At 37.6% G+C, this 24,113-nt stretch overlaps 1 protein-coding gene across 1 annotated transcript in view; it reads left to right on the top strand.

Annotated features, from left to right (window-relative positions):
* LOC110100152 (exocyst complex component SEC6) overlaps positions 1 to 21,922 on the top strand; it is a 67,220-nt gene extending 45,298 nt beyond the window's left edge. Inside the window, exons 2-10 of the mRNA XM_028693207.1 lie at positions 274 to 409; positions 490 to 534; positions 3,822 to 3,877; positions 5,210 to 5,318; positions 5,473 to 5,613; positions 5,707 to 5,886; positions 11,378 to 11,461; positions 11,569 to 11,655; positions 21,884 to 21,922. Of these exons, the coding sequence (XP_028549040.1) occupies positions 274 to 409; positions 490 to 534; positions 3,822 to 3,877; positions 5,210 to 5,318; positions 5,473 to 5,613; positions 5,707 to 5,886; positions 11,378 to 11,461; positions 11,569 to 11,655; positions 21,884 to 21,907 (862 nt within the window). The 3' untranslated portion in view covers positions 21,908 to 21,922. The remainder of the gene's footprint in view (positions 1 to 273; positions 410 to 489; positions 535 to 3,821; positions 3,878 to 5,209; positions 5,319 to 5,472; positions 5,614 to 5,706; positions 5,887 to 11,377; positions 11,462 to 11,568; positions 11,656 to 21,883) is intronic.
* Positions 21,923 to 24,113: the final 2,191 nt, after the last annotated feature.

Here is a 24,113-nt window from a genome sequence, read left to right as displayed (position 1 = left end):
CATCGGCGCTGTCCGTTTCGCGAACGGAGGTCATCTCAGTAATTTTGGGTTTTCGGTCGACACGCGTCGGGTGGGTTTTTGCGCGATTTCGAGCTCTTTCGCTTTTGAAACCCTCCTTGCGCGGTCGACTCGATCCGACACTAGTATTAGGGTCAACAATCCTGTACTTGTGAAGTCCTGCATTCCTTGTCTCTACTTAAACCTCTTCTCTACATGATTTAATGAGGATACCTTATGTTACTTGTCTGCAATTATTTCTCTTGCATTTAGCAGAAAAGGTGCAGGTGTGACAGCCTCGCCAAGAGACGTTTCACATGAGAAGAAAATTCAGGGAAAATGTTACAAGGATAAGTGCTACGAGCAAATAAGAAAAACTGTTGAAGAAAGGTTTAACAAATTGCTGACACAGGTTGTAATACGTGTTCTAAAAATTAATATACGCCATTCATTTGCTGCATGCTTCCGCTTACTTAAATTGTATTTTTGCAGCTTGTGTTTGAGGATCTAAAAGCTTCTTTGGAGGAAGCTCGAGAGGTATGTCTCTCTTTACATTCAGATCATTTTTGTCAATTCAGTTTCTCTTGAAATTTTTGCTGGACATGCAATAAATAGCACATGGATGATCCATCTGCAATACTTATCTTTTTGAAGCATTTAATGAAATTCTTGTGTTTTTGAAAAATCCAAAGATATGAAGATTAAAGATTATGGAAATGAGCCCTTAAAATTGTATGAAACAATGGTTGATCTTGGTGTGCTTTTGCATGGGACTTCACTAACCACAGAGTAAATTCTGCTTTTATATCAAGTTAGTTGTGTAACCTGAGTTGCATTTTATTCTTCTTTTAGTTGCATAGTTTTCTTGTCGAATTACTAATGCATTAGCTGAAAAACGTGTTGATCTGTTGCTTGAGTTTATTTCAATTTGATCAACTTTCAGAACCAATAGACAAATTCTGCTGGAAGATTCATAAAGCATATTCTGAATTTTAGTATGATATTTTGATAATTTCTGAGGAAATCTTGCGCTTTTCAGGCTTGAGCCACTCTTTTGTTAAGTTTAAATGTCTATGGTGCCATTGTGGATTGACATATATTGGCTGAGTGGTATGTATCATTTTGATCAATTGGCTTACACCTGAAAAGTTTAGGGTTATGAAAAATTTTCCAGTAATTAATTTCATTAATTTCCCTAGTGTATTCTTTGCTGACTTTCATTTGATAGAATAAGTGCAAAGGTTAAGGTGCCTCCACTGTGATATCAAGGTTACATTTTCAAGTCAGAAAAAAGCCTTTTTGCAATTCAAGGCCATGTTTGTATCCATCAATCATCCTTATCATTGTGTTTGGAGGGGGGGCCTCATTCGCTATGTATGCCTACCTTCATTCTTGTTGATTTTCATTTATCTACTATGCTTCATTGTCTAGACTAGGGGTGCAAATGAGTCAAGCCGGTTTGAACTCGACTCGTTAATGAGCTCGCTGAGTTTGAGCTCATTGTATTACTGAGCTCGAGTTCAATAGAGGCGAATCCCGACTCGAGTACTCGTCAAGCAGCTCGAAAAGGAACATAAGGCGGACGGCGGACCGAGCTGAAGCACGGAACAATGGATTTTTGAAATGGGATGAGAGGGAGCAGTGCCTAGCATGAATATTACCCTGTTAGAATTGAACCGTAAAAATGGTTTTTTTTTTATGCTGCGTGAACGCGAAGAGAAGCGGCTGCTCTAGAGTTTTTGTTTGGTTGCTCAGCTGCTGTGGGTCGTGACTTGTGAGCGCAAGGAGTGAAGAAGGTGAGATTTGTGGCTAGTTGTATTTTCAGCAAGGGCTTCGATCAGGATGGACAGATCACAATCCGTTTGAGGGTTTTTTTAGTTCGTTTATCTTCTTTGTCAAAGCCAATTTTTCTGAGCTGTAAAAACTTGCTTCACAATTTACGGTTTGTGAGTATTGGATTGATGCTTTGCTTTGAGTTTGAAAATGTTTTGTGGGTTTTGATTGATGCTTTGCTTTGGTAGAATGATGAAATTTTTTGCTTATAAGTCTTAAAGAAACATCAACCTTACATTTAGTTCGTTTATCTTCTCTAACAAGCCTGCAAACGAGCTGAGTTCGAGAATCTTATTCGAGCTCGAGCTGGGAAAAAAATATGGAGTCTATTTCAAGCTCAAGTTAGAGCCAGTTAAACAGTAAGTGAGCCGAGCTAGTGCTTAGTAGTACTTGAGCTCGACTCGACTCCTTTGCACCCCTAGTCTAGACCAATAAGATTATTAGATGTGAAGTTCTTGCTGTTTAATGTGCTTCAATCTGCATGTGGAGGGCAAGACTTGTCACTAATGAAAATGCAATTAGCAAAATTCAGTCTAACGTTAGTTTGCTTTAATTTTTGAATGGTGGAGGGAAGATTTGCCCAATTAATTTACACCAAGATCATATATCTTCATGAAGTATCCTTAACTAAAATTATTCTGTTCTCTAAGTAACATGTGCTTTGTGAATGATGTGTATCGATGAAGCATTTCTCGGATGGAATGCTCAAAAGCACACCTAAAGGATCAATTCAGTTCAGCAACTCTTAGTTAGGTAAAGACCGCGTCTTTTAATGCAAAGAGAAAATATGTGAAACTCGCTTCAAATAATAATTGAAAAAATGACCAAATTGGTATAACTTTTTCCAAAGGATTAAAATTGTTCTCAATTATATAAAAATACTAATTTGTAGTATTTGATCCCTTGACTCGTTAAATAGGGATCAAATTTGTTCTTTTGTTAAAGATCATTTAAGTCCCTATTTAAAATATTAAGGGACTAAGATGAGGCTTTTAAATAGCCATATAATATTTTGATTCTTCTTAAAGAGTCGGGGATCATATTGGTCTTTATCTCAATAATAATTTAAAGATCAAAACATGTAACTTCTTCAAAAAAATATGTGCATGAATAAAGCCACACAACAATTAGGATCGCATTGCAAAAAGGAAACTAGATTGTAGTAGAATTGACTGAATCTAAACCGCACACTCAAAAGCAATAAAAAAATACTTAGATGAAAAGAAAAGAATAGAACTCACCAAAAATAAAATTTAAATCTCACATTGGTATAATGAATAGCTTCCAACAGAATATGTTGTCAGGATATATAATATGATTGAACAACACAAATTTGATAGGAATCTGAAATTTTATTAACCAATTCATAAACTAGTATATGCCTGATGGTGTCTTTCTTATAATAAAAATGACACAAAATTTGTAGTTTTCCTTAAATTTAGCTTAAAGCAGCAAAACAGCACATTTGGATTCATCCTATAGAAAAAATAGTGGATCCGAGTCTGGATTTTCCGTTGCATTATTTAATATTTTTCTCTTCCTCAATCTCCATTCTTTATTTTGCTACCATAATTTTTAGAACTCACCTTGCCACCATCGATCTGGGATACATTTTGCATCATGCCACAATCATAGATATTGGATTCCAGCATAAGCTCATGAATATTAAAAGGTGAAGTGGGAACACACAAAGTCAGCCTGTGCTATATCCCAGCAAGAGGGGGCAGAAAGGGACGCATGTATTTTTCACCCCTTATTACTTTCTATGTATTGTAAGGTGGGCAAAGCCATTCCCTTTCCATGGAGATATCTGTACACATCTATTCATCTGCACTTAAAAAAAAAAAAAATCTATTCATCTGCACTATTGATATGCTGCACAGGATAAGGCTAAGCATGCTATTGAGGCATTTATTTTCTTGTTGTCTTCATATGAAATCAGTAGTAATATCATGCCAGTGCTTGATTCTGTCTTTAATCTTCTTTGCTAGATTGGTAATGAGCTTGGAGACATTTATGACTATGTGGCTCCTTGTTTTCCCCCAAGGTTTGTTGCCTTGTTGGTCATTTTTTTTTTCATTCTTTCTTTTCCTTGCACACTTGCTTATGTTATGTTATGCAATGGCTAAGTATTTGATTGTATTTAAATTCAGCATGTACATGAGAATTAGACTCTTAATAGGACACAATGGAGAAAAATGATTCATGTAGCCAACCCCATGTAGTGGGATAAAGACTTGTTGTTGTTGTGTATATAAATGTTTGACAGTTCTAGATTTTTTTTTTCTTGTAATGCTATTTTCTCTTATGTTTTTACTTTTTTTTTAGTGTAGTGGAAGTTTTGGGCATATGCCATAGTATAACTTGCAGATCTCTTTCTTTTGTTATTTTCTTTTTAATATTTTTTTAAATAAACCCCTCTTTGTCTATCTGATGGACTTAAGGACCACGTCTAAAATTTTAACTACGATAATGTCTGGGAAAACATCTGCACGCCAATTCTCATCTTACATTTGATCTGAAGTGAATGTAAAAAATAGTGAAAAAAATTAATAGTTGATTTGCTAATAAAAACGAGATCATTTGGGATGTTGCTAACTCAAAAATATGGAGGGATGGTAAGGGTACTAATGGATTTAGGTCAAGGAACTTCTTGATTATTTCCAGTGTTCTTAATTCTCAGGAAATTTTTTTGCTAGCTTTCTTCATTTTGGCTAGGGAGTTCTTTAGTGAAGACAATTTTTTCATCACCTCCCATCTTGAAATTAGCAAATGATATACTGCATCTCTACTATGCCCAACTCCCACAGATCTCACTTATCAGATAAAAATGACAATTTTAATAAGTTGTTAGAAGTTCGATAATGTAGTGGAACGTGCTTGCACTCTTTTAGTTTATTCTTTGCCTTGTTTTCTAATGCTGCTTCATATTTAACGATCTTTTGCATTTTGATCTTTGCATTTGCTAAGCTGATGACCTTTTCCTTTAATTTCTTATTTTTCATTAACCTTTTGGGCCTAATCAAATCCAATTGTAATTCCTTGGTTCTTTAATGCCTAGTTTAACATTTTCGTTTGGTCAATCATTTGTCATGTGGGCGTGCTCACTGTTAGGATGAAATACATACTTGGAAGACTGCTAATCTTTAGTTGGAGGGGAAGCCCTTCCAAACTTGAATAGATTGAGAGATAATATCCTAAAACGTTTATCCATTTACGAGAAATCTGTCATATTTAACTCTATTAACTTCCTTGATACTTATTTTGTCAACCTCTAATTTTTAGTTCTACAATGAATGAAAATTATTTTTTAAGAACCTTTTTTTTAGTATAATTTTGTTCATAGCATTCTAACGTGGTAGTTTCTCAACTATTGCAGATATGAAATTTTCCAGCTCATGGTTAATCAATATACAGAAAGGTTTATTCAAATGCTTAGGCTTTTCAGTGATAGGGCAGATAATTTAACAAATATAGAAATATTAAAGGTAAATAAATATTTCCTTAAGAAATAATTTTTTACTTGAATGCTATGCCCTGTGTAAAATGCAGTGGTCCAATTGTAGAGTTCATGTACTGCGATGTCTCCCCTTCTTTAATTTTGAATTCTTTGAACACTTTCAATGATAATTTTTCATTTAGGTGACTGGATGGGTCGTTGAATATCAAGAAAATTTGATTGGCCTTGGAGTTGACGAGTCCTTAGCTCAAGTATGTTCTGAAAGTGGCGCCATGGATCCACTTATGAATGCATACATGGAACGGATGCAAGCTACAATGAAGGTAATTGATTAGGCATATATTAACTTGCATATTAAAGCTTAATTTAGCTGGAAAGAATGGGCTTAACAGTTTTTTTTTAAATTTCTTCTACAGAAATGGTATACAAACATCTTGGACGCTGACAAGGTACAACCACCTAAGAAAACAGAAGATGGTAAGCTGTATACGCCAGCAGCTGTGGATCTATTTCGCATTTTAACAGAACAAGTACAGATTGTTAGAGAGAACAGCACAGAAGTCATGCTCTACCGTACAGCACTAGCAATTATTCAGGCAAGATTATGTGCTTAGTAGTATGTTTTTTTCTTTTTTAAGTTTCTCAATAATCTATGTTAGATGCTATTGAACCTTAATCCTTGTGATTTTTATTACGGTTAACAAAATACTGCATAGACTTAAAGTATGAATCATTTGAAACTTGAATGCTTACCAATTTTGAATCTCATAATAAGGGAACAGAAAATATATGTTATCCAACTTATTTGTACATGGTAACTTATGCAACTTCAATTCCAAAAGACGTTGTCCATATATTATCTTAATGTTCAGGTTCATGATTATAGTCATGTACCAGTTTTATTTTTGGAACTGGCTAATCAGTTTTGCCAGGATTAAATGAAGTTTGGACATTGTTTTTGCCTTTTCTATTTAGTATTGACTCATCTTAATGGCAAATGGGCAAAATATTTACTCAAATCCTTTGTATTGGATACTTTCACTTATGTTGCAAAACCTTATTCTTTTGTATTATTGATGATATCAAAAACTGAAAGTCCAATAGGATGTGCTTCACCTTTAAAGACAGAATTCTTCTTTTATAAAACGTTTTAATTAAAGAGTAGATATTATTGTATTTAATAAAAAATTGGTTATCAATTTATACAGTGATCTAAAATAATCTGGATAAATAAAAAAGATCCCAAAAATAGCAAAACTTAGTTCTAGAACACATCACTGGCTATATCCTAGAAAACGGTAAAGAGTTAGTCACGTTTATCTGGAAAGCCAGAGAAGAAAAAGAAGGAAGCATTTGTAGTAAGGTTTTGAGTTTTGAGAGATCTATTAACCTATAGATGAAGCTGTTCAGAAACTTTTGGATAGGCTTATTTGCTAAGGAGATGAAATTTGTTTGATTCTAGGCTTTGAATGCGATATACTGCTTAAGCTCAGGTCATATGGGAATTTAAGTTTCTGACACTTGAAATTGATTGAGATGCTCGAGCTTGAGGTTAACGGCATAGTCTGGGCATATACTGGCCGTGTTCAGCAGTGCCATGCATTGAATTATCCAAATGAGCCTCGAAATGATTTTCTAAGACACATCTTATATTTAAGTTTTAAATAAATAGGTTGTAGTGCTCGTAGTGCTTGTAATGAAGGAAGATTGCGGAGGCCTTTCTTAAAATTATAAGACGTTAAAATATAAGAAAATCTATCAGTTAAAAATTAGGGTATTCTGAATGTTCACAAGTAGGCTATTGGCTATTTATGATGGGCCGTGGCATTGATTGGATTTCTAATATGCCTTGGAAGTAAAAACAACGAAAGAATCAGTAGAAAATTGTAGGAATACTAGAAACAATAGTTGATTTTGTATTATCACTTCAATACAAAATAAGATACAAGTGATTTACAATTATAGAGGTAGATCGGCTATCCCAAACAACCTAGACACCTATGGGATGCCCTTAAAGAAAAGAACTATAAAAAAAACAAATCACACATACCCTTGAAAATACAACAAGGTTAGTGATAGGCAACGGATACGATTCAAGCAAGGACAAAAACCACACAATTTGGAGGGACGACATTTACAAACAATCTTTATGGATGAAAAATGTATAAAATAATAACGATGCAATAGGATTCTCAATTGGAGAGGAGGGTCTGGCTCTCCCAATTCTCTAGTCGTCGACTAGAGTTCAAGCGCCTACAATACAAAAACTCTGCCCCCCCCCCAAAAGCAATCCACAAAAACCATGCCCTAAACCTAGAAAATCGTACTCCTTAATGCATACAATCCAGAAAGAAATCTCTAAACTCTAGTGGTTCTAACACGACCTCTAAATCCTCTGTCAGGGTCTACAGTAGCTCTGAACTAGCTGCATGCTCCCCAATAACTCTCATCAACTGTGAGACGTGGACCACCGGGTCTAAGGGTGGAGCTTCAAGAATACTCTATCTCCAACTACGAACTGAATGTCTTTCATGTGCCCATCCACCTGTTTCTTCATAAGTGTTGAGCCCTCAATAGGTGCCTCTTTAATCCCTCTAACACTTTATCTCTTTCATTTTAAGTATTGCTTTACTGAAGAGACCGGTGTGCTCCCCTACCTAAAAATGCACCAAGTGTGGGGGGTTTCTTCTGTATAACACTTTGAAATAGGTCATCTAAGAAGCTGAGTAGAGCAATTCTTAAAGGACTGGTGTGCTCCGCTCCCCCTACCTCCTGTATGATCCAGACCATGATTTTGAGAAACACCACGGCCTTAGACAACTCTGCATCTCAATGGATCACCATTCTTCTTCCCTCTACCACTAGTTCTATCGTCAGTGCTCCCCTATTAATCTTGGTCTCTTCCAAGGTTTGCAGCCACTTCATCCTCCCTAAGATGACATTAGTGCTCCCCAACTCCAATGGGAGAAAATCTTCCATCACCTTAACCTCTTGTATAGTCAGCACAACTCCTCTACCTATCTCCACCTTCCCAGTGCCCATCATCACCCTGTAGCCCCTGGCATCTACCAATCTTACCTCCGATTTGCCCACGACTTGATTGTAGATAAAATTATGGGTAGCCCCACTGTCGATTAGCACCACCACCCCTCTGTCTGTTATCTCCCGCTTCACTTTCATGGTGTGATTCGAGGTGAAATTCACCACTGAGTTCAAGGAGACTTCAACCAATTCAAGATATAGCTTCTCCTCCTCCTCTACCCCTGCCTCGCTCTCACCTCCCTCAGCTTCCTCGTCATCACAGACGATGAGAACCTAAAGAGTTCGGTCTTTGCACCTGTACCATGGTGTGTACCTGTCATCACATTTGAAGTACAACCCCTTTACCCGCTTCTCCTGCAACTCCTCAATGAGCTTCTTGAAGTTTCCCCCGAATTCCCCTCCTCCGGGCTTCTCCTTTGGGGTCTCACTCAACTTTTTGGTGTTGGTCCCTTAGGAGCTAAGAAAATGGTGGTCGTCCTATACAAGCCTCTTGAGATGCTGTCTCTGGCCCCCCCCCCCCCCCCCCCCCCCCCCCTTCCAGATACTTTTGGTCCTGTACCAACTGCATAAGCTCCATAACCTCTCCTAAGTCACGTGGCCTCATCACTCTAGCAGTCCCTTAGATCTCGGGCTTGAGCCCCTTCAGGAAGTTCCCCTCTAGCACAATCTCAAAAAAGCCGATCTAGCAGGCTAACAAGGCACTCAAACCTGTCATGGTACTCTGCCACAGAACCCTCATGCGTTAGTACAAAGAACTGCTCATAGAAGTCCCCTCCCCTACTAGTTCAGAAATGTTCTAGTAAGCATTCGTTGAACTCCCTCCAACTCCAAATGGGTCACCACATGTTCCTCCACTGGTACAAAGCCAATGCCTTCCCCTCCAAACATAGACCAACAGTTGTCAATTTCTCATCCTTTGTCAACCCGTTGACGGCGAAATACCTCTCTACCTTGTAGATCCACCAATGTGCGTCATTGCCCTCAAAGATAGGCATATTCAGCTTCCTTACCCTCAGATCGTCTCCGTTTCCCTTTAATCCTCCGTAGCCTCCCATTCCCCGGAGGGGAGGTACTCCCCAAGTGTCTCAATCTTCCCTTCTGCGCTTGTACCCAAACCCTTATTCAAAATCCCCCCTCCTTTCAAAATCAACATCTCGATACTCATGATCCACTCATCTTCTTGCAAAATCAACAGCCCTTCGCTCATGCCCAATACACATCCCCTCCCTCGAGATAGGCTCTAGTGGAGGCATCCCGTTTTCTCCATTCAGAATTTTCACCTCTTGATTTTTCCTTCCCCTGAATGGATTAGGGTTTCCCCCGCTTCCTTGGCTGCTGGTGGCTTCCTTTGTGTCAGATACTATTATATTGGGTTTGGCTTCCAGTAATTTCTTCAACATTTCTTCCTCGACGATGAACTTCTCATCTATCTTCTCATGGACGGATGCATATTGACCTTCTAAATCTTAAATTTTTTCCACAAAATCTAATTTTAATTGGCCTAGTTCCTCCAAAACTTTTGCTTTCCTTCCACCCATTGATACCCTAGATCGACGGGCTTTGATACCAATCTAACAGACAATGGATACGGTTCAACAAAAAATCAGCGGAAAAAAAACCACATAGTTTGGAGGGACAACAATTACAAACAATCTTTATGGATGAAAAATGCAGAAAACAGTAACAATACAATGATATCCTCAATTGGAGAGGAGTATTCGACTCTCCCAATTTTCTAGTCGTCGACTAGAGCCCAAGCACCTATAGAACAAAAACTCCCCCAAAACCAATCCACAAAAACCATGCCCTAACCCTAGGAAAATGTACTCCTTAATCCATATAATCCATAAGGAAATCTCTAAACAACCCCTACATTCAAATTTCCCTCCTAAATCCCTTTGAAAGTTCCTAACTGGCGCTGTTGGATCCCCAAGATCGTGCGGCACACAAGGGAGGTGGAACTTTGTTCTGCCTTGTATAGAACTGGTCAGTCCAGTGTAGACCGGTTGGGATGGTATTACAGTTAGCCCTAAATAGGCTACCCTAATTCTTTCCAAAATCAGCTCCTTTCCTTACTTCATTCCCTTACGAATTTGAATTCAATTTGAATCTCTTTTCCTAATTAATTTCCCCCCAATTTTAACTAAAACCTTCCGGATTATCTCTCCCTCCCTCTATTTCTCCTCCTTACATACAGAATTAAATCTTTTTCTTGACCCCACAAGGGGGGCTGAACCCCCTCCCTGTTTCCTGTTGGGTTCGGCTTCTCTGAACCGTGCGGAAGGCTTCAGCTTCTTCTGCTAGGCATAACAATTTCCTCAATTGTGATTAAAACATCACAAGTTGAAATTATGAAAGCAAACACTCTGTAACGCCTGTATGTCAACAAAGCTCTGCATTGATGGGAGCTTCATGCATTTGATATGCCTATTTATTCTGAAAAATTAAATCTGCATTTATGATATCTTGTATTTACATCTGCGTCATGAAATCAGGAGAGGGCCAGTCCCAATTTGAATAAAAATTGGAAGATATAGCACTGAGAAGTTTGGACATGTTATGAGACTTAAAGCTTTGTTGGGACAACTTTCTTAATGTTTTCTAGAGTAATTTTTTAGTACAAAAAAATTCTTGAACTAGAATTTTTTATATTAGAAAATTGTTTTAGAAAACAGTAAAAAAGTTGTCCAAAACGAAGACTTATTGATATTTTAATAGCAAGGGCAATAACAAGAAGCAGATTGCGTCAGTTCTATCTTTTTGGAACAAAAAATATCAAACAGAAGCAGACTGTAACGATTATATTAATAGTTGAGGATTATAATTCTTACCTTTTAGAAGGTGGCAAGCCATTTTAAAACATTTGAAAAAAAGATAGTGCACAACAGAAAAAATGTTCACTTAAAATCAAAGAAATTACGATAGCTTGACTTTGGTACCAATTGCACAAATAATAAAACATCTCGAATTAATTTTCTTGTATTTCTTATTTTACAGCATTTTCCACCTGTTTGATTTTTTCTTTAATCTGCGGCGGTGCTCTAGGTTATGATTGATTTTCAAGCTGCTGAGAAACACAGGTTAGAAGAACCGGCTTCTGAAGTTGGCCTGGAGCCTCTTTGTGCCATGGTTTGTGCCCTGAATGCAATCAAACATTTTGAATTTTTTTATCTATGAGTTACCTAATTATTGACAAGGTTGTTTTTATAATGTCAATGCTTAAATGTTCAATTCAGATCAATAACAACTTGCGTTGCTATGAGCTTTCAACAGAGCTTAGTAACAGCACGCTTGAGGCTCTTCCACAAAACTATGCAGAGCAAGTAAGTAGAATTACTTTGTATAACTTTATCTGGTGAATATTTGATTGTCTATGGAATAATGCAGGCCCCAGGCCCCAAATTATTGAATTATTCAGTTGTTTAATTTTTTATTGAAGTCAATTATTTATATGTTTGCAGCAACAGGCGTGATATGCATTTAAATTAGGAGTAACATGACTTGAGTTTAGGATTGTCTTTAGCCTTTATCTTTCCTTATTTTTTCCATTCAGTTGTTGGGCGAGCAAATGTTAACCAGATTCCATAATTTATTAAAAAAGGGAGATTTTCACGCATCCTATTAAAATCTTGCTTATTTACAAAAATAACACCCAAGTTATTAAAATGAACTATCAAATTGATGCATTTGTGCATGCTACGACCAAACTATTAAGAATAAGTGGAAGCAAAAAACTATGGGTTTTATTTTGTTGCGTTCTTTGAGATTTGTGTGATATAAATAATGCCTGTTGGCTTTTTGTTTCATAACTAAGCAAGATTCATGATATGTAAGAAATTGCTCCAAAAAAGGATGTGTTTTGATGAAATTAGTTAATATCAGCTAATGATGATCATATCCCACTAGAGAACTAGTTTTTTCTCGCAGAAGACATATTAGTCTTTTATTTTCCCCCACAGCTTCATACGCCTCACAAGAGCTTGAGGGTTTATTTTACTTTCATATTTATGATTCCACACGCTTATTGATATTTAAGTCGCAAGAAATCTTATGTGCATGTATCTCTCAAAGTGTTTTCAAAAGCATACTTTAGGAGTAAAGCAATGCAATGCATTAGCCTTGCGCATCGCTTGCTTGTGAAGCGCAAGCTTGCAATGAAGTACAGGCTTGCAGCAAAACACACGTGTTGCACTACTTCAATATATCACATTGTAGCATTATGCCATAATAACTCAGCTTCTACTCAGAGGAAATTCTTGGTTTTTATTTCATTATTTGGTCAACATTTGCCATAATAACTAGGCTCGATCATTTTTTATCTTATTTTTTCTCATTGGCATCAAATCATTGTTCATTGGATCTCCATTATCTTTCAATTGAGTTTAGTCTCTTTTTGGTGTTTTTTTATTTATTCTCACTTCCTTGTTAGTTTATATATATAATAGTTCTTTTTTGTTTGTACTAATAGCTTCTTGCTCATAAGCTTCTTCTCAAGAATCCTTTTCGATGCCTCGCCTTCACACTTTCTCTTGCATAAAAGTGTCTTCGTCTCTCGATCTCTAGTTGGTTGAGAAGCTTGTTAAAATCCCAACCGTCCCTTGACTCTTGATCCCACAGACAACATGGGGATCCATGGAAGACCACCTGGATCACGTTATTAAATCTCAGTCATCCCTTGGCCCTTGATCCCATGACCAACATAAGGATCCGTGGGAGGCTCACCTGAATCACATTGATCTCCTTCTATATTTGGGTGGCTACTAATTTAGGAATGATTATATTAAGGCAATTATGCATGATTATGTAGTTATTTGTTTCTTTATTAAGACATCTGGTATATATCTATAAATATGGATAGTTTTGTGTAATAAAATTAAGCCTTTTCCTCTCAAATTCTTTGAATTTAACATGGTGTCAGAGCCTTCATTGTCTTGGCCAGAATTTTGAGTTTTTTACTGTCGGAATTTCTGAAGGGAGGGCTCCCTCTAGAAACGAAAGGGAGCGTATTTCGGCTTGTTCATTCCTGTGTATGTCCAACCGAGACTATGCATGAGAGACTAGCCTGGACATGGCTTTACTCCCGTTTTCATGACACTACCAATACTTTTGCTAAGCTAGTTAGGGTTTTTATTGACCAAATTATTATGACCAACAATTCTCCTCTCTCCATGATAAAGGATAGTCACTCAAAGACTAGTACTAGAGATCCTCACATAAAGCTCCCAAATTTGTGTGAGTTAATTTTGAGCTTATCCAAAGGATCTTAGTATGACTCTTTCCAGGGCTTGGCTAGTGTTCTCAACGCCAAAAGAACAGACAATCAAAAGATCAAGCCCCTTCTCAACAACCATCTTCCTAATAATAATTAAAGCAACACAAAAATGAAATCTGCATTGTTCAATTGCTCTCATTCTAAAAAGCTTTGTTGGATATACAGAAGGACAAGTGTTTTAAACAGATTAACTTAAGTCGAAAGGGCAACTTGAACCACTATTGCATCCAATGTTTAAAATTGCGTATTCGGGTATTGAGACATTTTTCATTTGAGCGGTTTGAGGCGTAGCCTCAAAATCAAAAGATTCGTCTAAACATTAAAATGAAAAAAATTGTAATATACTAATGAGTGAATAATATAAAACATAAAAAAGTATAAGATATGAAGTGAAATCAAAATATCCCAATAATAAGACAACATGAAATATAGTTCAACTCAAAATTCTATGTTTCCAAACCAATATTCTTTTATTAACATATTAATTCCAATTTCTAAAATAAATAGCAATGACATATCACATAAGAACTCATAAGTCATCAGCACTGTCATCACTAAGTTCCTCATTTGATCATTATTATGATGAACTGCTCTCTCCCTTTCCTCCTCTCCTATAGAGTCCTATTCGAGCATTTACTTCAAGATTTATGTAAATTTTATATATAATTATAATATATATATATATATATATAGTATATTATAATATACTATATTACTAATATTATATATATATATATATATATAGCGTGAGGCGTAAGCCTCATGCCAGTGAGGTGAGGCGGGCCTCAAGGCGGGCCTCAACCAAGTTGAGGCACAAGCCTCATAGAAAAAACTCGAGGCGTAAGCATTGAGGCGTTTTTTTTCTGGAATTGCGCAAAGGCGAGCCTCATATTGCGCAATTTTAAACCATGATTGCAACTTTTACCATATTCATGAATGCTCTATCAAAACTTGCCCTCCACTCAAAGAGAAGATTGAAAGTCTCATATGACTGGGCTATCTTGATCTCTTCTTCGAGATCAAGATGCTTAGGCAAGAACCAATCAATTTTAAGGGCAACTTCCACAGCAACAAATGGAAATCGATCTAAGTTAGATGAGATAAAGACCACAATGAGGAGACCTATTCTAATTGTTGGCCTCGAAAATTTGCACCCAGGCTCTATTGAGAGAGTTATATTCTTGGTGAAATGATTACAAGTCAGATTAAGCTCCTAGAGATTTCACCCTTATTTTGTGAGGATTTTAAGATATGGTTCTATTTTACACAAAGCTCCTATGATTAATTATCTCACTTGGTAATGAGAGAGAACATTCAATTAATACTTCTCAATGGATATATGCTAAGTGCTTAGTTATAGTCGTAGCAATTTGGTTTTAGAGAATTTATGAAAATTTGTTGCCATTATCTTAAATTTGATAGGGGAATGATAATGAACCTGATTAAGATTTCATTGTTCCATTGTTCAAGATTGTCATGGGCCCTAGTTTGCTTAGTTATAAGAGATAATTAACTCAATTTGATCGAATGTTCCTTCTCAGAAGCCATGTGTTTGCTCATCTGAGGGACCTTGTAGATTTGAGTGGATGTTTATAAAAGGGAACAAGTTTAAGTTAATAATAACTGATAAAGAGCTTCATGTCCTATTAAGTGTATCTTAATTTTGACCACTTAAGGGATTTGGAGCCATTGGGGATTTTTGGGCTATGGCTATGACCCTATTTTAATGGTATTATTTTGCCGCGTAACCATCTGATTAGAGGGCCCCGATCATAATTGGTATTTAGTTGTGTCATTTGAAAATAAAACCACCCAGTTACAAGATAAGTGTCACATCCTAACTAGTATGAGATATTTTGAGAGAGATCATAGCGATATGCTCAACAAAATATTGACTATTTAAGAATTGAGATTATTTTAAATTTATCTCCCTCATCAAACTACTATGGAGGGTGGAAGTAGTATTACTTTAGGTTTAAGGCTATAGATTTCACTTGAATATTTTTGTATTTTTATAAATTTTGCTAATATTTTATATTTTTGCTTGAAGTTGAACCTAAAATGATTTGCATGAAGATTTTGTGGGCTCCGAAAATTCGGCCCCGGCCTCTGCGTGACTGTTTGCTTTTCTTTTGGCGAGGGAGTTTTAACGGATTTAGTTTCGGGGTAAATTTTGGAAGGCATATGGGTTTGTAGATAAGACACTACCCAGATATTTCGCCCTCATTTTGCGAAGACTTTATGATCTGAGTTCTGGTTTCCTATAGGCGCAAACCCCTATAGTTAATTACCCCTCCCAATAATTAGAGAAAACTTTCGATTAAGGCTAGTCGTCAATCAGATACGTAGAGATACGTGTTATCTGACATATAGTAGTAGCATTGGGCTTGGATTTGAAAATTTGGAAAGTTTGGATATTTGGAAAATTGGGTTGAAATATTTAAAAAGTTTGATATTTAGAATTGGAGATTTCACCATCTTGCACTTAAAGCGGATGGTGGGGGAATGGATGATAGACCCGATCAAGATCCCATGGTTCCGTCGTCGTTGACTATCGTGGTCCTTGGTCTACTTAGTCAGAGGAGGTAGTCGACCCAACCTGACAGAAGGATCCTTGTCAGCAGCCATGGGTTGCTTCATCCAAGGGGACCTTGTAGACCTAGGGTGAATATTTGCCTAAGGGGACAAATTTGAATCCACCTTAGCTAACAGAGGTCTTTGTGCCCTATCGATCATATCATATTGATTCATATCTCAAGGATTTGATGCCAGTAAGGAACATATTGGCTCTGGCCATAACCGGTATTTCATGGCGCCATTTGGCTGCAAAGCCACTCGGCTCAGAGAGCCCTGGGTCATAACCATTTATCCTGTGGTACCATTTGGCGGCAAAACCGCTTATTAGAGGACACGTACCACGTCTTTATTGGCATGAGATTGTTTTGAGAATGCATCCTAGTGATATTTTAGGCATTTAGCTCTATGTGAGCTGAAGTGAATTTTAATTTATCCACCTCGGCAAACTGTTGTGGAGGGTGGATGAATTTTGCTTTAATTGTTTGATAGTGTTGAATTCTAATTTTAAATATTCTGAATTTGGAATGACTTTGGAATTTTTGGACTTTTGAGCATTTGGGTGGAGCTTGGAAGGCATTTGAAAGTGTTTATGAACTCCTTTGGTTGAGATTTATATTCAACACGATCATCATCGGGGTATTGGGATTATTCATTAACTAAACTTTATCGACCCTATCAATTTGCCAATAAGGGATCGAGTTTCATAGGATTTGTACATTTGTTAGTGAATTTTCTTGATTATAGGACGTGAAGGCCTAATATGAATGCATAAAATAAATATCTCGGTCGGACTCGCGACCGGATACTTATTTAAGGGTTCGAGCCTTGTCAACTCCCACTTGCCTCATAGGAGGATCGGGCTCGAACTTAAATTCACTTATTGACCTGTGCAGCATCCCTAGACGCCACATATGTTTCTACAACATGCTCGCCAGGGCCCATGCTTGTGTTTGGGGGCATTTTATAATTATTTATTGAACTTTGTCAACTCCTATTTACCTGCTTAGGAGGATCGAGTTCAAACTTATTGACCCGCGCAGCATCCCTAGACGTCACGTGTGTAACAATAGCATGTTCGCCGGGGCCCATGCGGGTGTTTGGAGTGCATTTTGTAATTATTTGTTAAACCTTGACTACTCCTTACCTATTTAGGAGGATCAGACTTAGATTTAGTGACCCGCGCAACATCCCTAGACATCACATGTGTACCAATAACACGCTCGCCAGGACTCATGTGGGTTTTATGACTGCACTTAACCTTTTTTGTACCTATGTGTATACAAACTACAGTGCATGTACGGGTGTACTTTGAAATATTTGTAAACGCCTTCTGTCCGCTTGCATGAATGTTGCAGATCTGGTGGCGTGGTGCAGAAGCTTTTAGATTGAGTTGTTTGCTGCTTTGTATAGATAGACTATCGTGCACTACTTGTTTTCTGCAGGTGGACTGTAGTGCACTAACGAATCTCCTGCTTTAGTTTGTGGACAATTGCATTTACATGATGTTTTTGTTCGTGGTCCTTGCTTTGCATACGAGTCTTTTGGAACTGACGACAGGCGTTTGAATTTGTTGTAGTTATTTTGCATTTTGTTTGTGGTTGACACATTGGGTGTACAATAAACCTTCTATAACACATCGTAGAGGTTTGCATTTATTGTAGTCATCAATCTTTGCTTGTAACAAATCAACGTATTTTGCTCAACATTGGACAATGATTGATTGTAGAGGTGTTGTGAAATTCGTCGCCTTCTACTACGATGACTTATTGGGGCGTGGGTATCTTGTATGTGTAGCAGATATATTGCATGACAACTTGCATTGATCGTGGAAGAGTCATATTCTAGCTTGCACTTGCTTATGCATCCATTATAGTCTTCTTGTATGCATTCATTGAATCCCCCTTGAATGAATTCGTAGAACGCTTGTCAACCTTGTTGTTTACAAACAAGTTGGCATATTTGCCTGAGGTTGAATGATGTTAGCCACTTGCAAACTGTATTTGTTAAGACTTGTTTAGCAAATCTTGATCATTAATCTGTCATATTCACTACGTATTGGACTCATTTGTTGATGTACTTTCTTGAAGTTGAATCATTATAGATGATGGAGATGTCATCATATTCCTTCATCCCTGTTCACTCACTTCAACTGTCTATTTAATCAAACAGATCCTTCTATCACAAATCCTTGCGCTCACTTTGAGTTGTATTGCTTGCATGAAGTTCATTTGAATGCAATCTCTTCAAGCAAATTACATCGAAGCCCACAAGTCCTTGTACATCTGTTTGCATGGTGGACATTTGTTTGTATAGTGTTTATTTGGATACACTTGAATGATTAGAATTATTATTTGTAGTTGCTTATTCCCCTTTGTTACAATCTTCTTGTTGCTTGCAAGAAGATTAGTGTATTCATGTCTTTGTAACCATGACAATTATTCTGAATCACTCAAATGCTTGAGTTTCATCATCACTTGTAAGTCACCTTGCATATGAGCGTTGACTATTGGATGAACTGCACTTATTGTATACTAACCACCATGGCTTGTAGAAGTTCAATATACTTATTTGCATTTTAATTTTCACTCGTTAGAAGTTTATGCATGGATTATGATACACATTTGAAGCTTTCATTTGCTTGACTGCTGTCCAAATTGTAAATTCATATGGTTGTCTTTTGATTCAATCAAGTTCATGTTCAATGTTCAAGCATAGTTATGTCCACTTGAATTTGGGTCCAAATTGCCCAAGTCATATTCACTTAATACTTAAATCAAATTTAAGTTCGAATTCATTTAGGTCAATTAAATCAAGTTCATAAGTCCTCATTTATCATTTGAGTTTGATCGAGCTCAAGTCTTGTGTAAGTTCAAAAATTGATCCAAGTCCTCTGTAGTCCAACTCAAGTCTTTGCTTGAGTTTAAATGTTCAAGTCATGTCCTTGTTCATTTGAGTTCTTCTGCATATGGTTCAAGCTTAGTTCATTCAATTTCATTTATTTAAGTTCAAGCCTTTGTTAGTCATTTGATTTGTATTCAAGTACAAGTCCTTGTTGTCTAAAATTTCTTAAAGTCCTTGTCTTTCTCAGACAAAATTTCGGCAGCCTCCCGGTGTCTCCCTTGTTTAAGGGAAAACCCAAGAGGCAGCCTACCCGCCACGTCAAGAAAGATGTGCACGGTTGGTGTTGTGAGACACCGCGGCCGTAGTTTTTTTTTTATCCACCACGCCAAGAAAGGCGTGCATGGGTCTTTAAAAGCATTTTTTGAAAAAAAGCAGTTCTTTATTGCCTCGCCGTGCTAAGAAAAGCGCGCACAAGGCTCTCCTTCCTCGTTGTAAGTGCCGCACCGAGTTCACTCCCACCACACTAAGAAAAGCGTGCATAGGGGGTCTCTCGGTGCGCCACGAACACCGAAAACAGGACTTTAGGGGAGGATTACCCGCCTCGTCACAAGCACCGCGACGAATTTCCTCCCACCGTGCTAAGAAAGGACGCATGGGTGGTTGTTCGACGCGCTACAAGTGCCGAAGATGGATTTTCTTAAGTTTAGGGGGTTATATCTTGGCGGCCGGCATTTGACGACGGCGATGAGAGAGGCAAAATGTACAAAAATATGTTTTCTTTTCCCTCATTCATTTTTTTTACTTCTTCTTCTGCCAAATAGTCACAAGTTCAGCTCCTCCAAAGGCTGCTTCCTATTGATAAATCTCTAGCATATTTTTCTCTAAGGAAAACAGTCAGTGGGTTTCCTTTTATTGAAATGTAGAGAATCCCAGGATGTTTGAGAAGTTCTCTAAGATTGGCAGTCATATTGAAATCCCTTCTGAAATTTCCTGGAAGTTGTCTGATGGCTTGTGGACTCCCCCTGCAATAACTCGGAAAACTAGCAAGGCCTTCTTTAATGGACAACCATAATTATATAGCTCAATCGAGTCAATTGCTCTTGTCCTGGTTGAAGTTGTGAAGACTCCAATTCCTCCCTTCAGTTCCTTGGCTGAGAATCCATGCCGCAGCATCTAAGTTGTCTAAGACGACAACATTATCAAACATGCCAGGAAGTTACTTCCTATTTGGTTTAATGCATCTAATGAAATGGGGAGTTGTATTCTCCAAACGCTGCATGAGTCTAAACAATTGAGCCTTGAACTTTGTTCCCACACTTTGCTTCTGGGAATCAGCACCATTTAACCTCTGAGGGCTGGTTGACCTTTGAGATTGATTAAGCATGTGTGAAGTAAATGTTCGAAGGAGTTGACAGCTGTATGATTGAAGGAGCTGAACTAAGTCTGAGTAGAATGGATCTCCGCTCTTCTTCAAGAAGCCACTTGTGTCATACACGACCTCACCAGCATAATGGAGAATTTTAAAAGCACCATCCTTCCCCACTTTAAAGCATGGATTACTGCTCAAATGTTTCTGAAACTTGATCGCCATAGTTGAATCAGTTGCTTTGGCAAAGTTTGGCTCTTCATCCACCAAAGACAATATCCCCAAAGGCTTCTTCTCAAAACGATTCAGACATTCAGTATTGTCAATGAAATCAAAATTGTTCCAGTCAATGCCATCTTGAGTATATTCCTCGTGCTCAAGCTTAAAATGATGCCGATTGAAGTACTGGAAGCTTGTTTAGCCGTGGACTTTGACTTGAAGTCTGGATCTGTAGATGGACGGATAGGAAGAAAAAGAAGAAAAGGATGGACAGGGCTTTTGATCTGTGGTTGCAGGTGTCTTTGCATGGTCGTCGGAGTTGAGATGTGGTTGGAGAAGGCTGATTGGCAAAGGTTTAAACGTAGAGCTGGCCGTGAGGTACAGGTAAAGCTAGCAAGAGAGTTGCTTGCTAAATGGAGGGAATCTGACCAAGTGGGTGCTGGATAGAGGATTTCACTTGAAAAGATTAAGAAAGATAAGGCCTTAAAACCAGATTCTGCTGCCTTTCTCTTGGAATCAAATGAGAGTGGAGAGTGGTCTCCCTGCTCTGTGAAGCCCTGAGTTTGAGAGGAGGAAGGAGGGATCGGGTAGAGTAACTTCTCGGCTGTATGAGCTGGAGTGGATTCGGGACTTGAGTGGCTTTCAGGTGGACGGAGCAGGTATTGATCCTGGCTTCAACAAGAGGCGAGTAGGGATCTGGACGGAGTGGAGGTTGAATTCTCGGCAAAGCAAGAGGTGCTGTTTAGGCCATGATTTAAGGGAAGTGGAGGAGGGAATCGGAAGTGTGAGTTGCACAGCTAGGAGGAAATGGACTTGTGAAGGAGAGGAAAAGTACCGAACCATACAATCCTCTTTAGTCTCATTCAACGAAGGAGCCTCGTGCATTCCTTTGAGGAAACTCCTGTCCCAAGTCTCATTTCAGCAGGAATTACGGGATTTAGCAGAGGTCCGGGGCAGGATATTTGAGGAGATACGAGGTAAGTAATTAAATGCGATATGAAATTTCAATTGACTTTTATTTTACTCTTATTTCTTTAAAATTAATATTAACATTAATAATAATATATTATTATCAATGTTATTATTAATTTAAAATTGCAATCATGTGATGAATCCAAAAGGAAATGCTTTAATTTGTGTCCACTTCGAAGTTCGTGTATTACCCAAATTGAACAAATAAAATACAATTTTTGAGTATTTGCAATGTTATGAACACAATGATGAAGTCTGTTTGTCGATCCGACATCGTTTGATCAGCCTCGCGCTTTAATTTCAGGTGTTGGTCGTCCCTTTTGACTGATCTCGTCCGATTCAATTGCGAGAGGCCTCGAGCCAGCAGAATTCAGTGTCCTTATCGCAATGATACCATCCGTTTGGCATTTGGAGGTCATTTGACTCCGTAAGTGATGCGTTTCGTCAATGCATGCATTGCTTAAGTCATCGTTTTCGCCTATTTTCGCATGGTTTTATGTGTAGGGGTCAACAGATTTATGGGCATTTTAAAAACAATCTCATTCAATTGAAAATTTCTATCAACTTGGCCATAATTGATGCATTTAGATTTTTGCTTAATTTTTTGTTATGAACAATATTAGTTATATTTTCTATTTTTTTTTGTTTTTATGCTATCCAATGATGGTGGTAAATCCAATGATCATGGTAGGAAGAGGTTTGGATTTTGCTTCCTTGGGTTTGCCGGCTTGGGGGGTCATGTTCCTTGGATGTTGTGTGGTTTTCATGAAGCATTGGCTGTTTCGTTTGAGCTTAAGATAGTTGAAAACATTAGTAGTGCCAGCTCATAATATCTATGGAGGAATAGCTCATTATGAGCTGATGTTAGTTATGAAATTTTATATTGAGCCAGTGTTGGGAGTGGGAAAACTTGTTCTTTCCTAATTGGAGCTGCTGCAGTTTCTCTGGATTTCCTCTCCCACGGCTTGCTGTTGCTTGCTGTGCCCCCTCGTTCTTGCCCCTTTTCTGCCGTAACTTCCCCCTTTATTTCCCGTGGAATGACTTGGCTGGTCCCGATTTTTGGCTCCTGGTTTTCCTGTGGCTTGGCTGATTGGAACCGTGTCCTCCTCCTTGAGATATGCTGTGTCTCTTGGGATTTCAGCAAGGTGACTTTTGGCTTTCATTTCTTTATTTTTATATGGAATTTTGATGGGTTTTGGGCTGTTAAGTTTCCCATCTATTGCCTATATATATGAGATGCTTTGTGATGAAATAGGTGGGTAATATTGAGAGCCAAGTGCTATAACCTGCGGGTTCTTCTTGGAAAAGCTTGAGAGCTTTGTCCACCTTCTTCCACCTCCTCTGGAAAGCTTGCGAGCTTTCTCCTCTTTCGTCTCGGCTTCTAACCTCTTTCTTCTCTACGCAAGTTCCACTCCACCTGTATCTTTCTTCTAGTTCCATTGGTGAAGTTGTTTGACTTGTTTTGTTGGCTGTTTTAAGTGAAGTTGTGGCTGTTTTGGTGAAGTTGTGGGCTGTATTGGTGGCATTTTGGCTGGAGAAGTTTGAAAGGACATTGGAATCCCTTAGCTGTGGTGGACCCTTGGTTTGCATATCTAAACCTTATTTTTAAAATATATTCTACAATCGGTGCATGTGTGAGGAGTCCTCTTGTAGGATGTTCTGAGGATAGCCTTTTTTTTTTAAATATTGTTTCTTTGTTAATTTTCTTTTGTTTTAGTCGTTGGAAGTTGCCTCTTTCCTATTCTGAAGTTAGTTGTTTTCTCTAACCTATTTTTTTCTCTAAGTAATGTCTTAAATTTATAAAAGTAAGATTTGATTCTCTTTGTTGTTCTCTCTTTGTGTTTGCTTTAATTTGCTTACATCAATAATTGGCGCATTTGAACGATTTCATTTTGTTACTTGAATCCTATCAACTCTGCCCACTTGCACACAGAGGATTGGGTTCAATGATTAATTTTACGAGTTAGCTTATAAGGGATGACTTTGAGAGTTTGTATTTTATAATGAGTTTTTTTTTTTGTAAAAAAATATTGATGGTCTATTGTAAATATAGAACAAAATATCTTCATGTGTTTTGTTGTTATGCTAATTAATGAATTTATTTAATCAAAAGAAGAAAATGATTTGAAATGGTTCTTTTATGGCAACCTATGAGAAATTTTTTCTCGAGCATCCATAGGAACATGTTAACTCTAATCCTTGCAATGAGGAGGATCATACTTGAAATATGAGACTTGTGACTCTACTCTATAGACAAAGTGGCCTGCTCAAGGAGCATAATGCTTTTTTATGAGTGAATTTGAATTTTCTTTATTCTAAAAATAATTGCATGACTCTCAGAGCAGAGTCCATTCGCGTTCAATTTATTATTAGTCAACACAACATTTTTAGATGTTAAGTTTGAGCATTTAGCATGTTTGTCGAAGCACTTGCGAACGATTTTAATTTTGAAAGGGTGTTTGTGAATTTAAAAATGTTTGTAGGTTTTATTGAGCAATTGCATGTTTTTCGAAGTGAGATTTTTAATTCACGTA

Source organism: Dendrobium catenatum, unplaced genomic scaffold (assembly GCF_001605985.2).
Source record: "Dendrobium catenatum unplaced genomic scaffold, ASM160598v2 fragScaff_scaffold_231, whole genome shotgun sequence".
NCBI classification, from domain to species: Eukaryota; Viridiplantae; Streptophyta; class Magnoliopsida; order Asparagales; family Orchidaceae; genus Dendrobium; species Dendrobium catenatum.
Note: the sequence above shows the minus strand (reverse complement) of the source record. Positions and strands in the feature narration are given on the sequence as shown.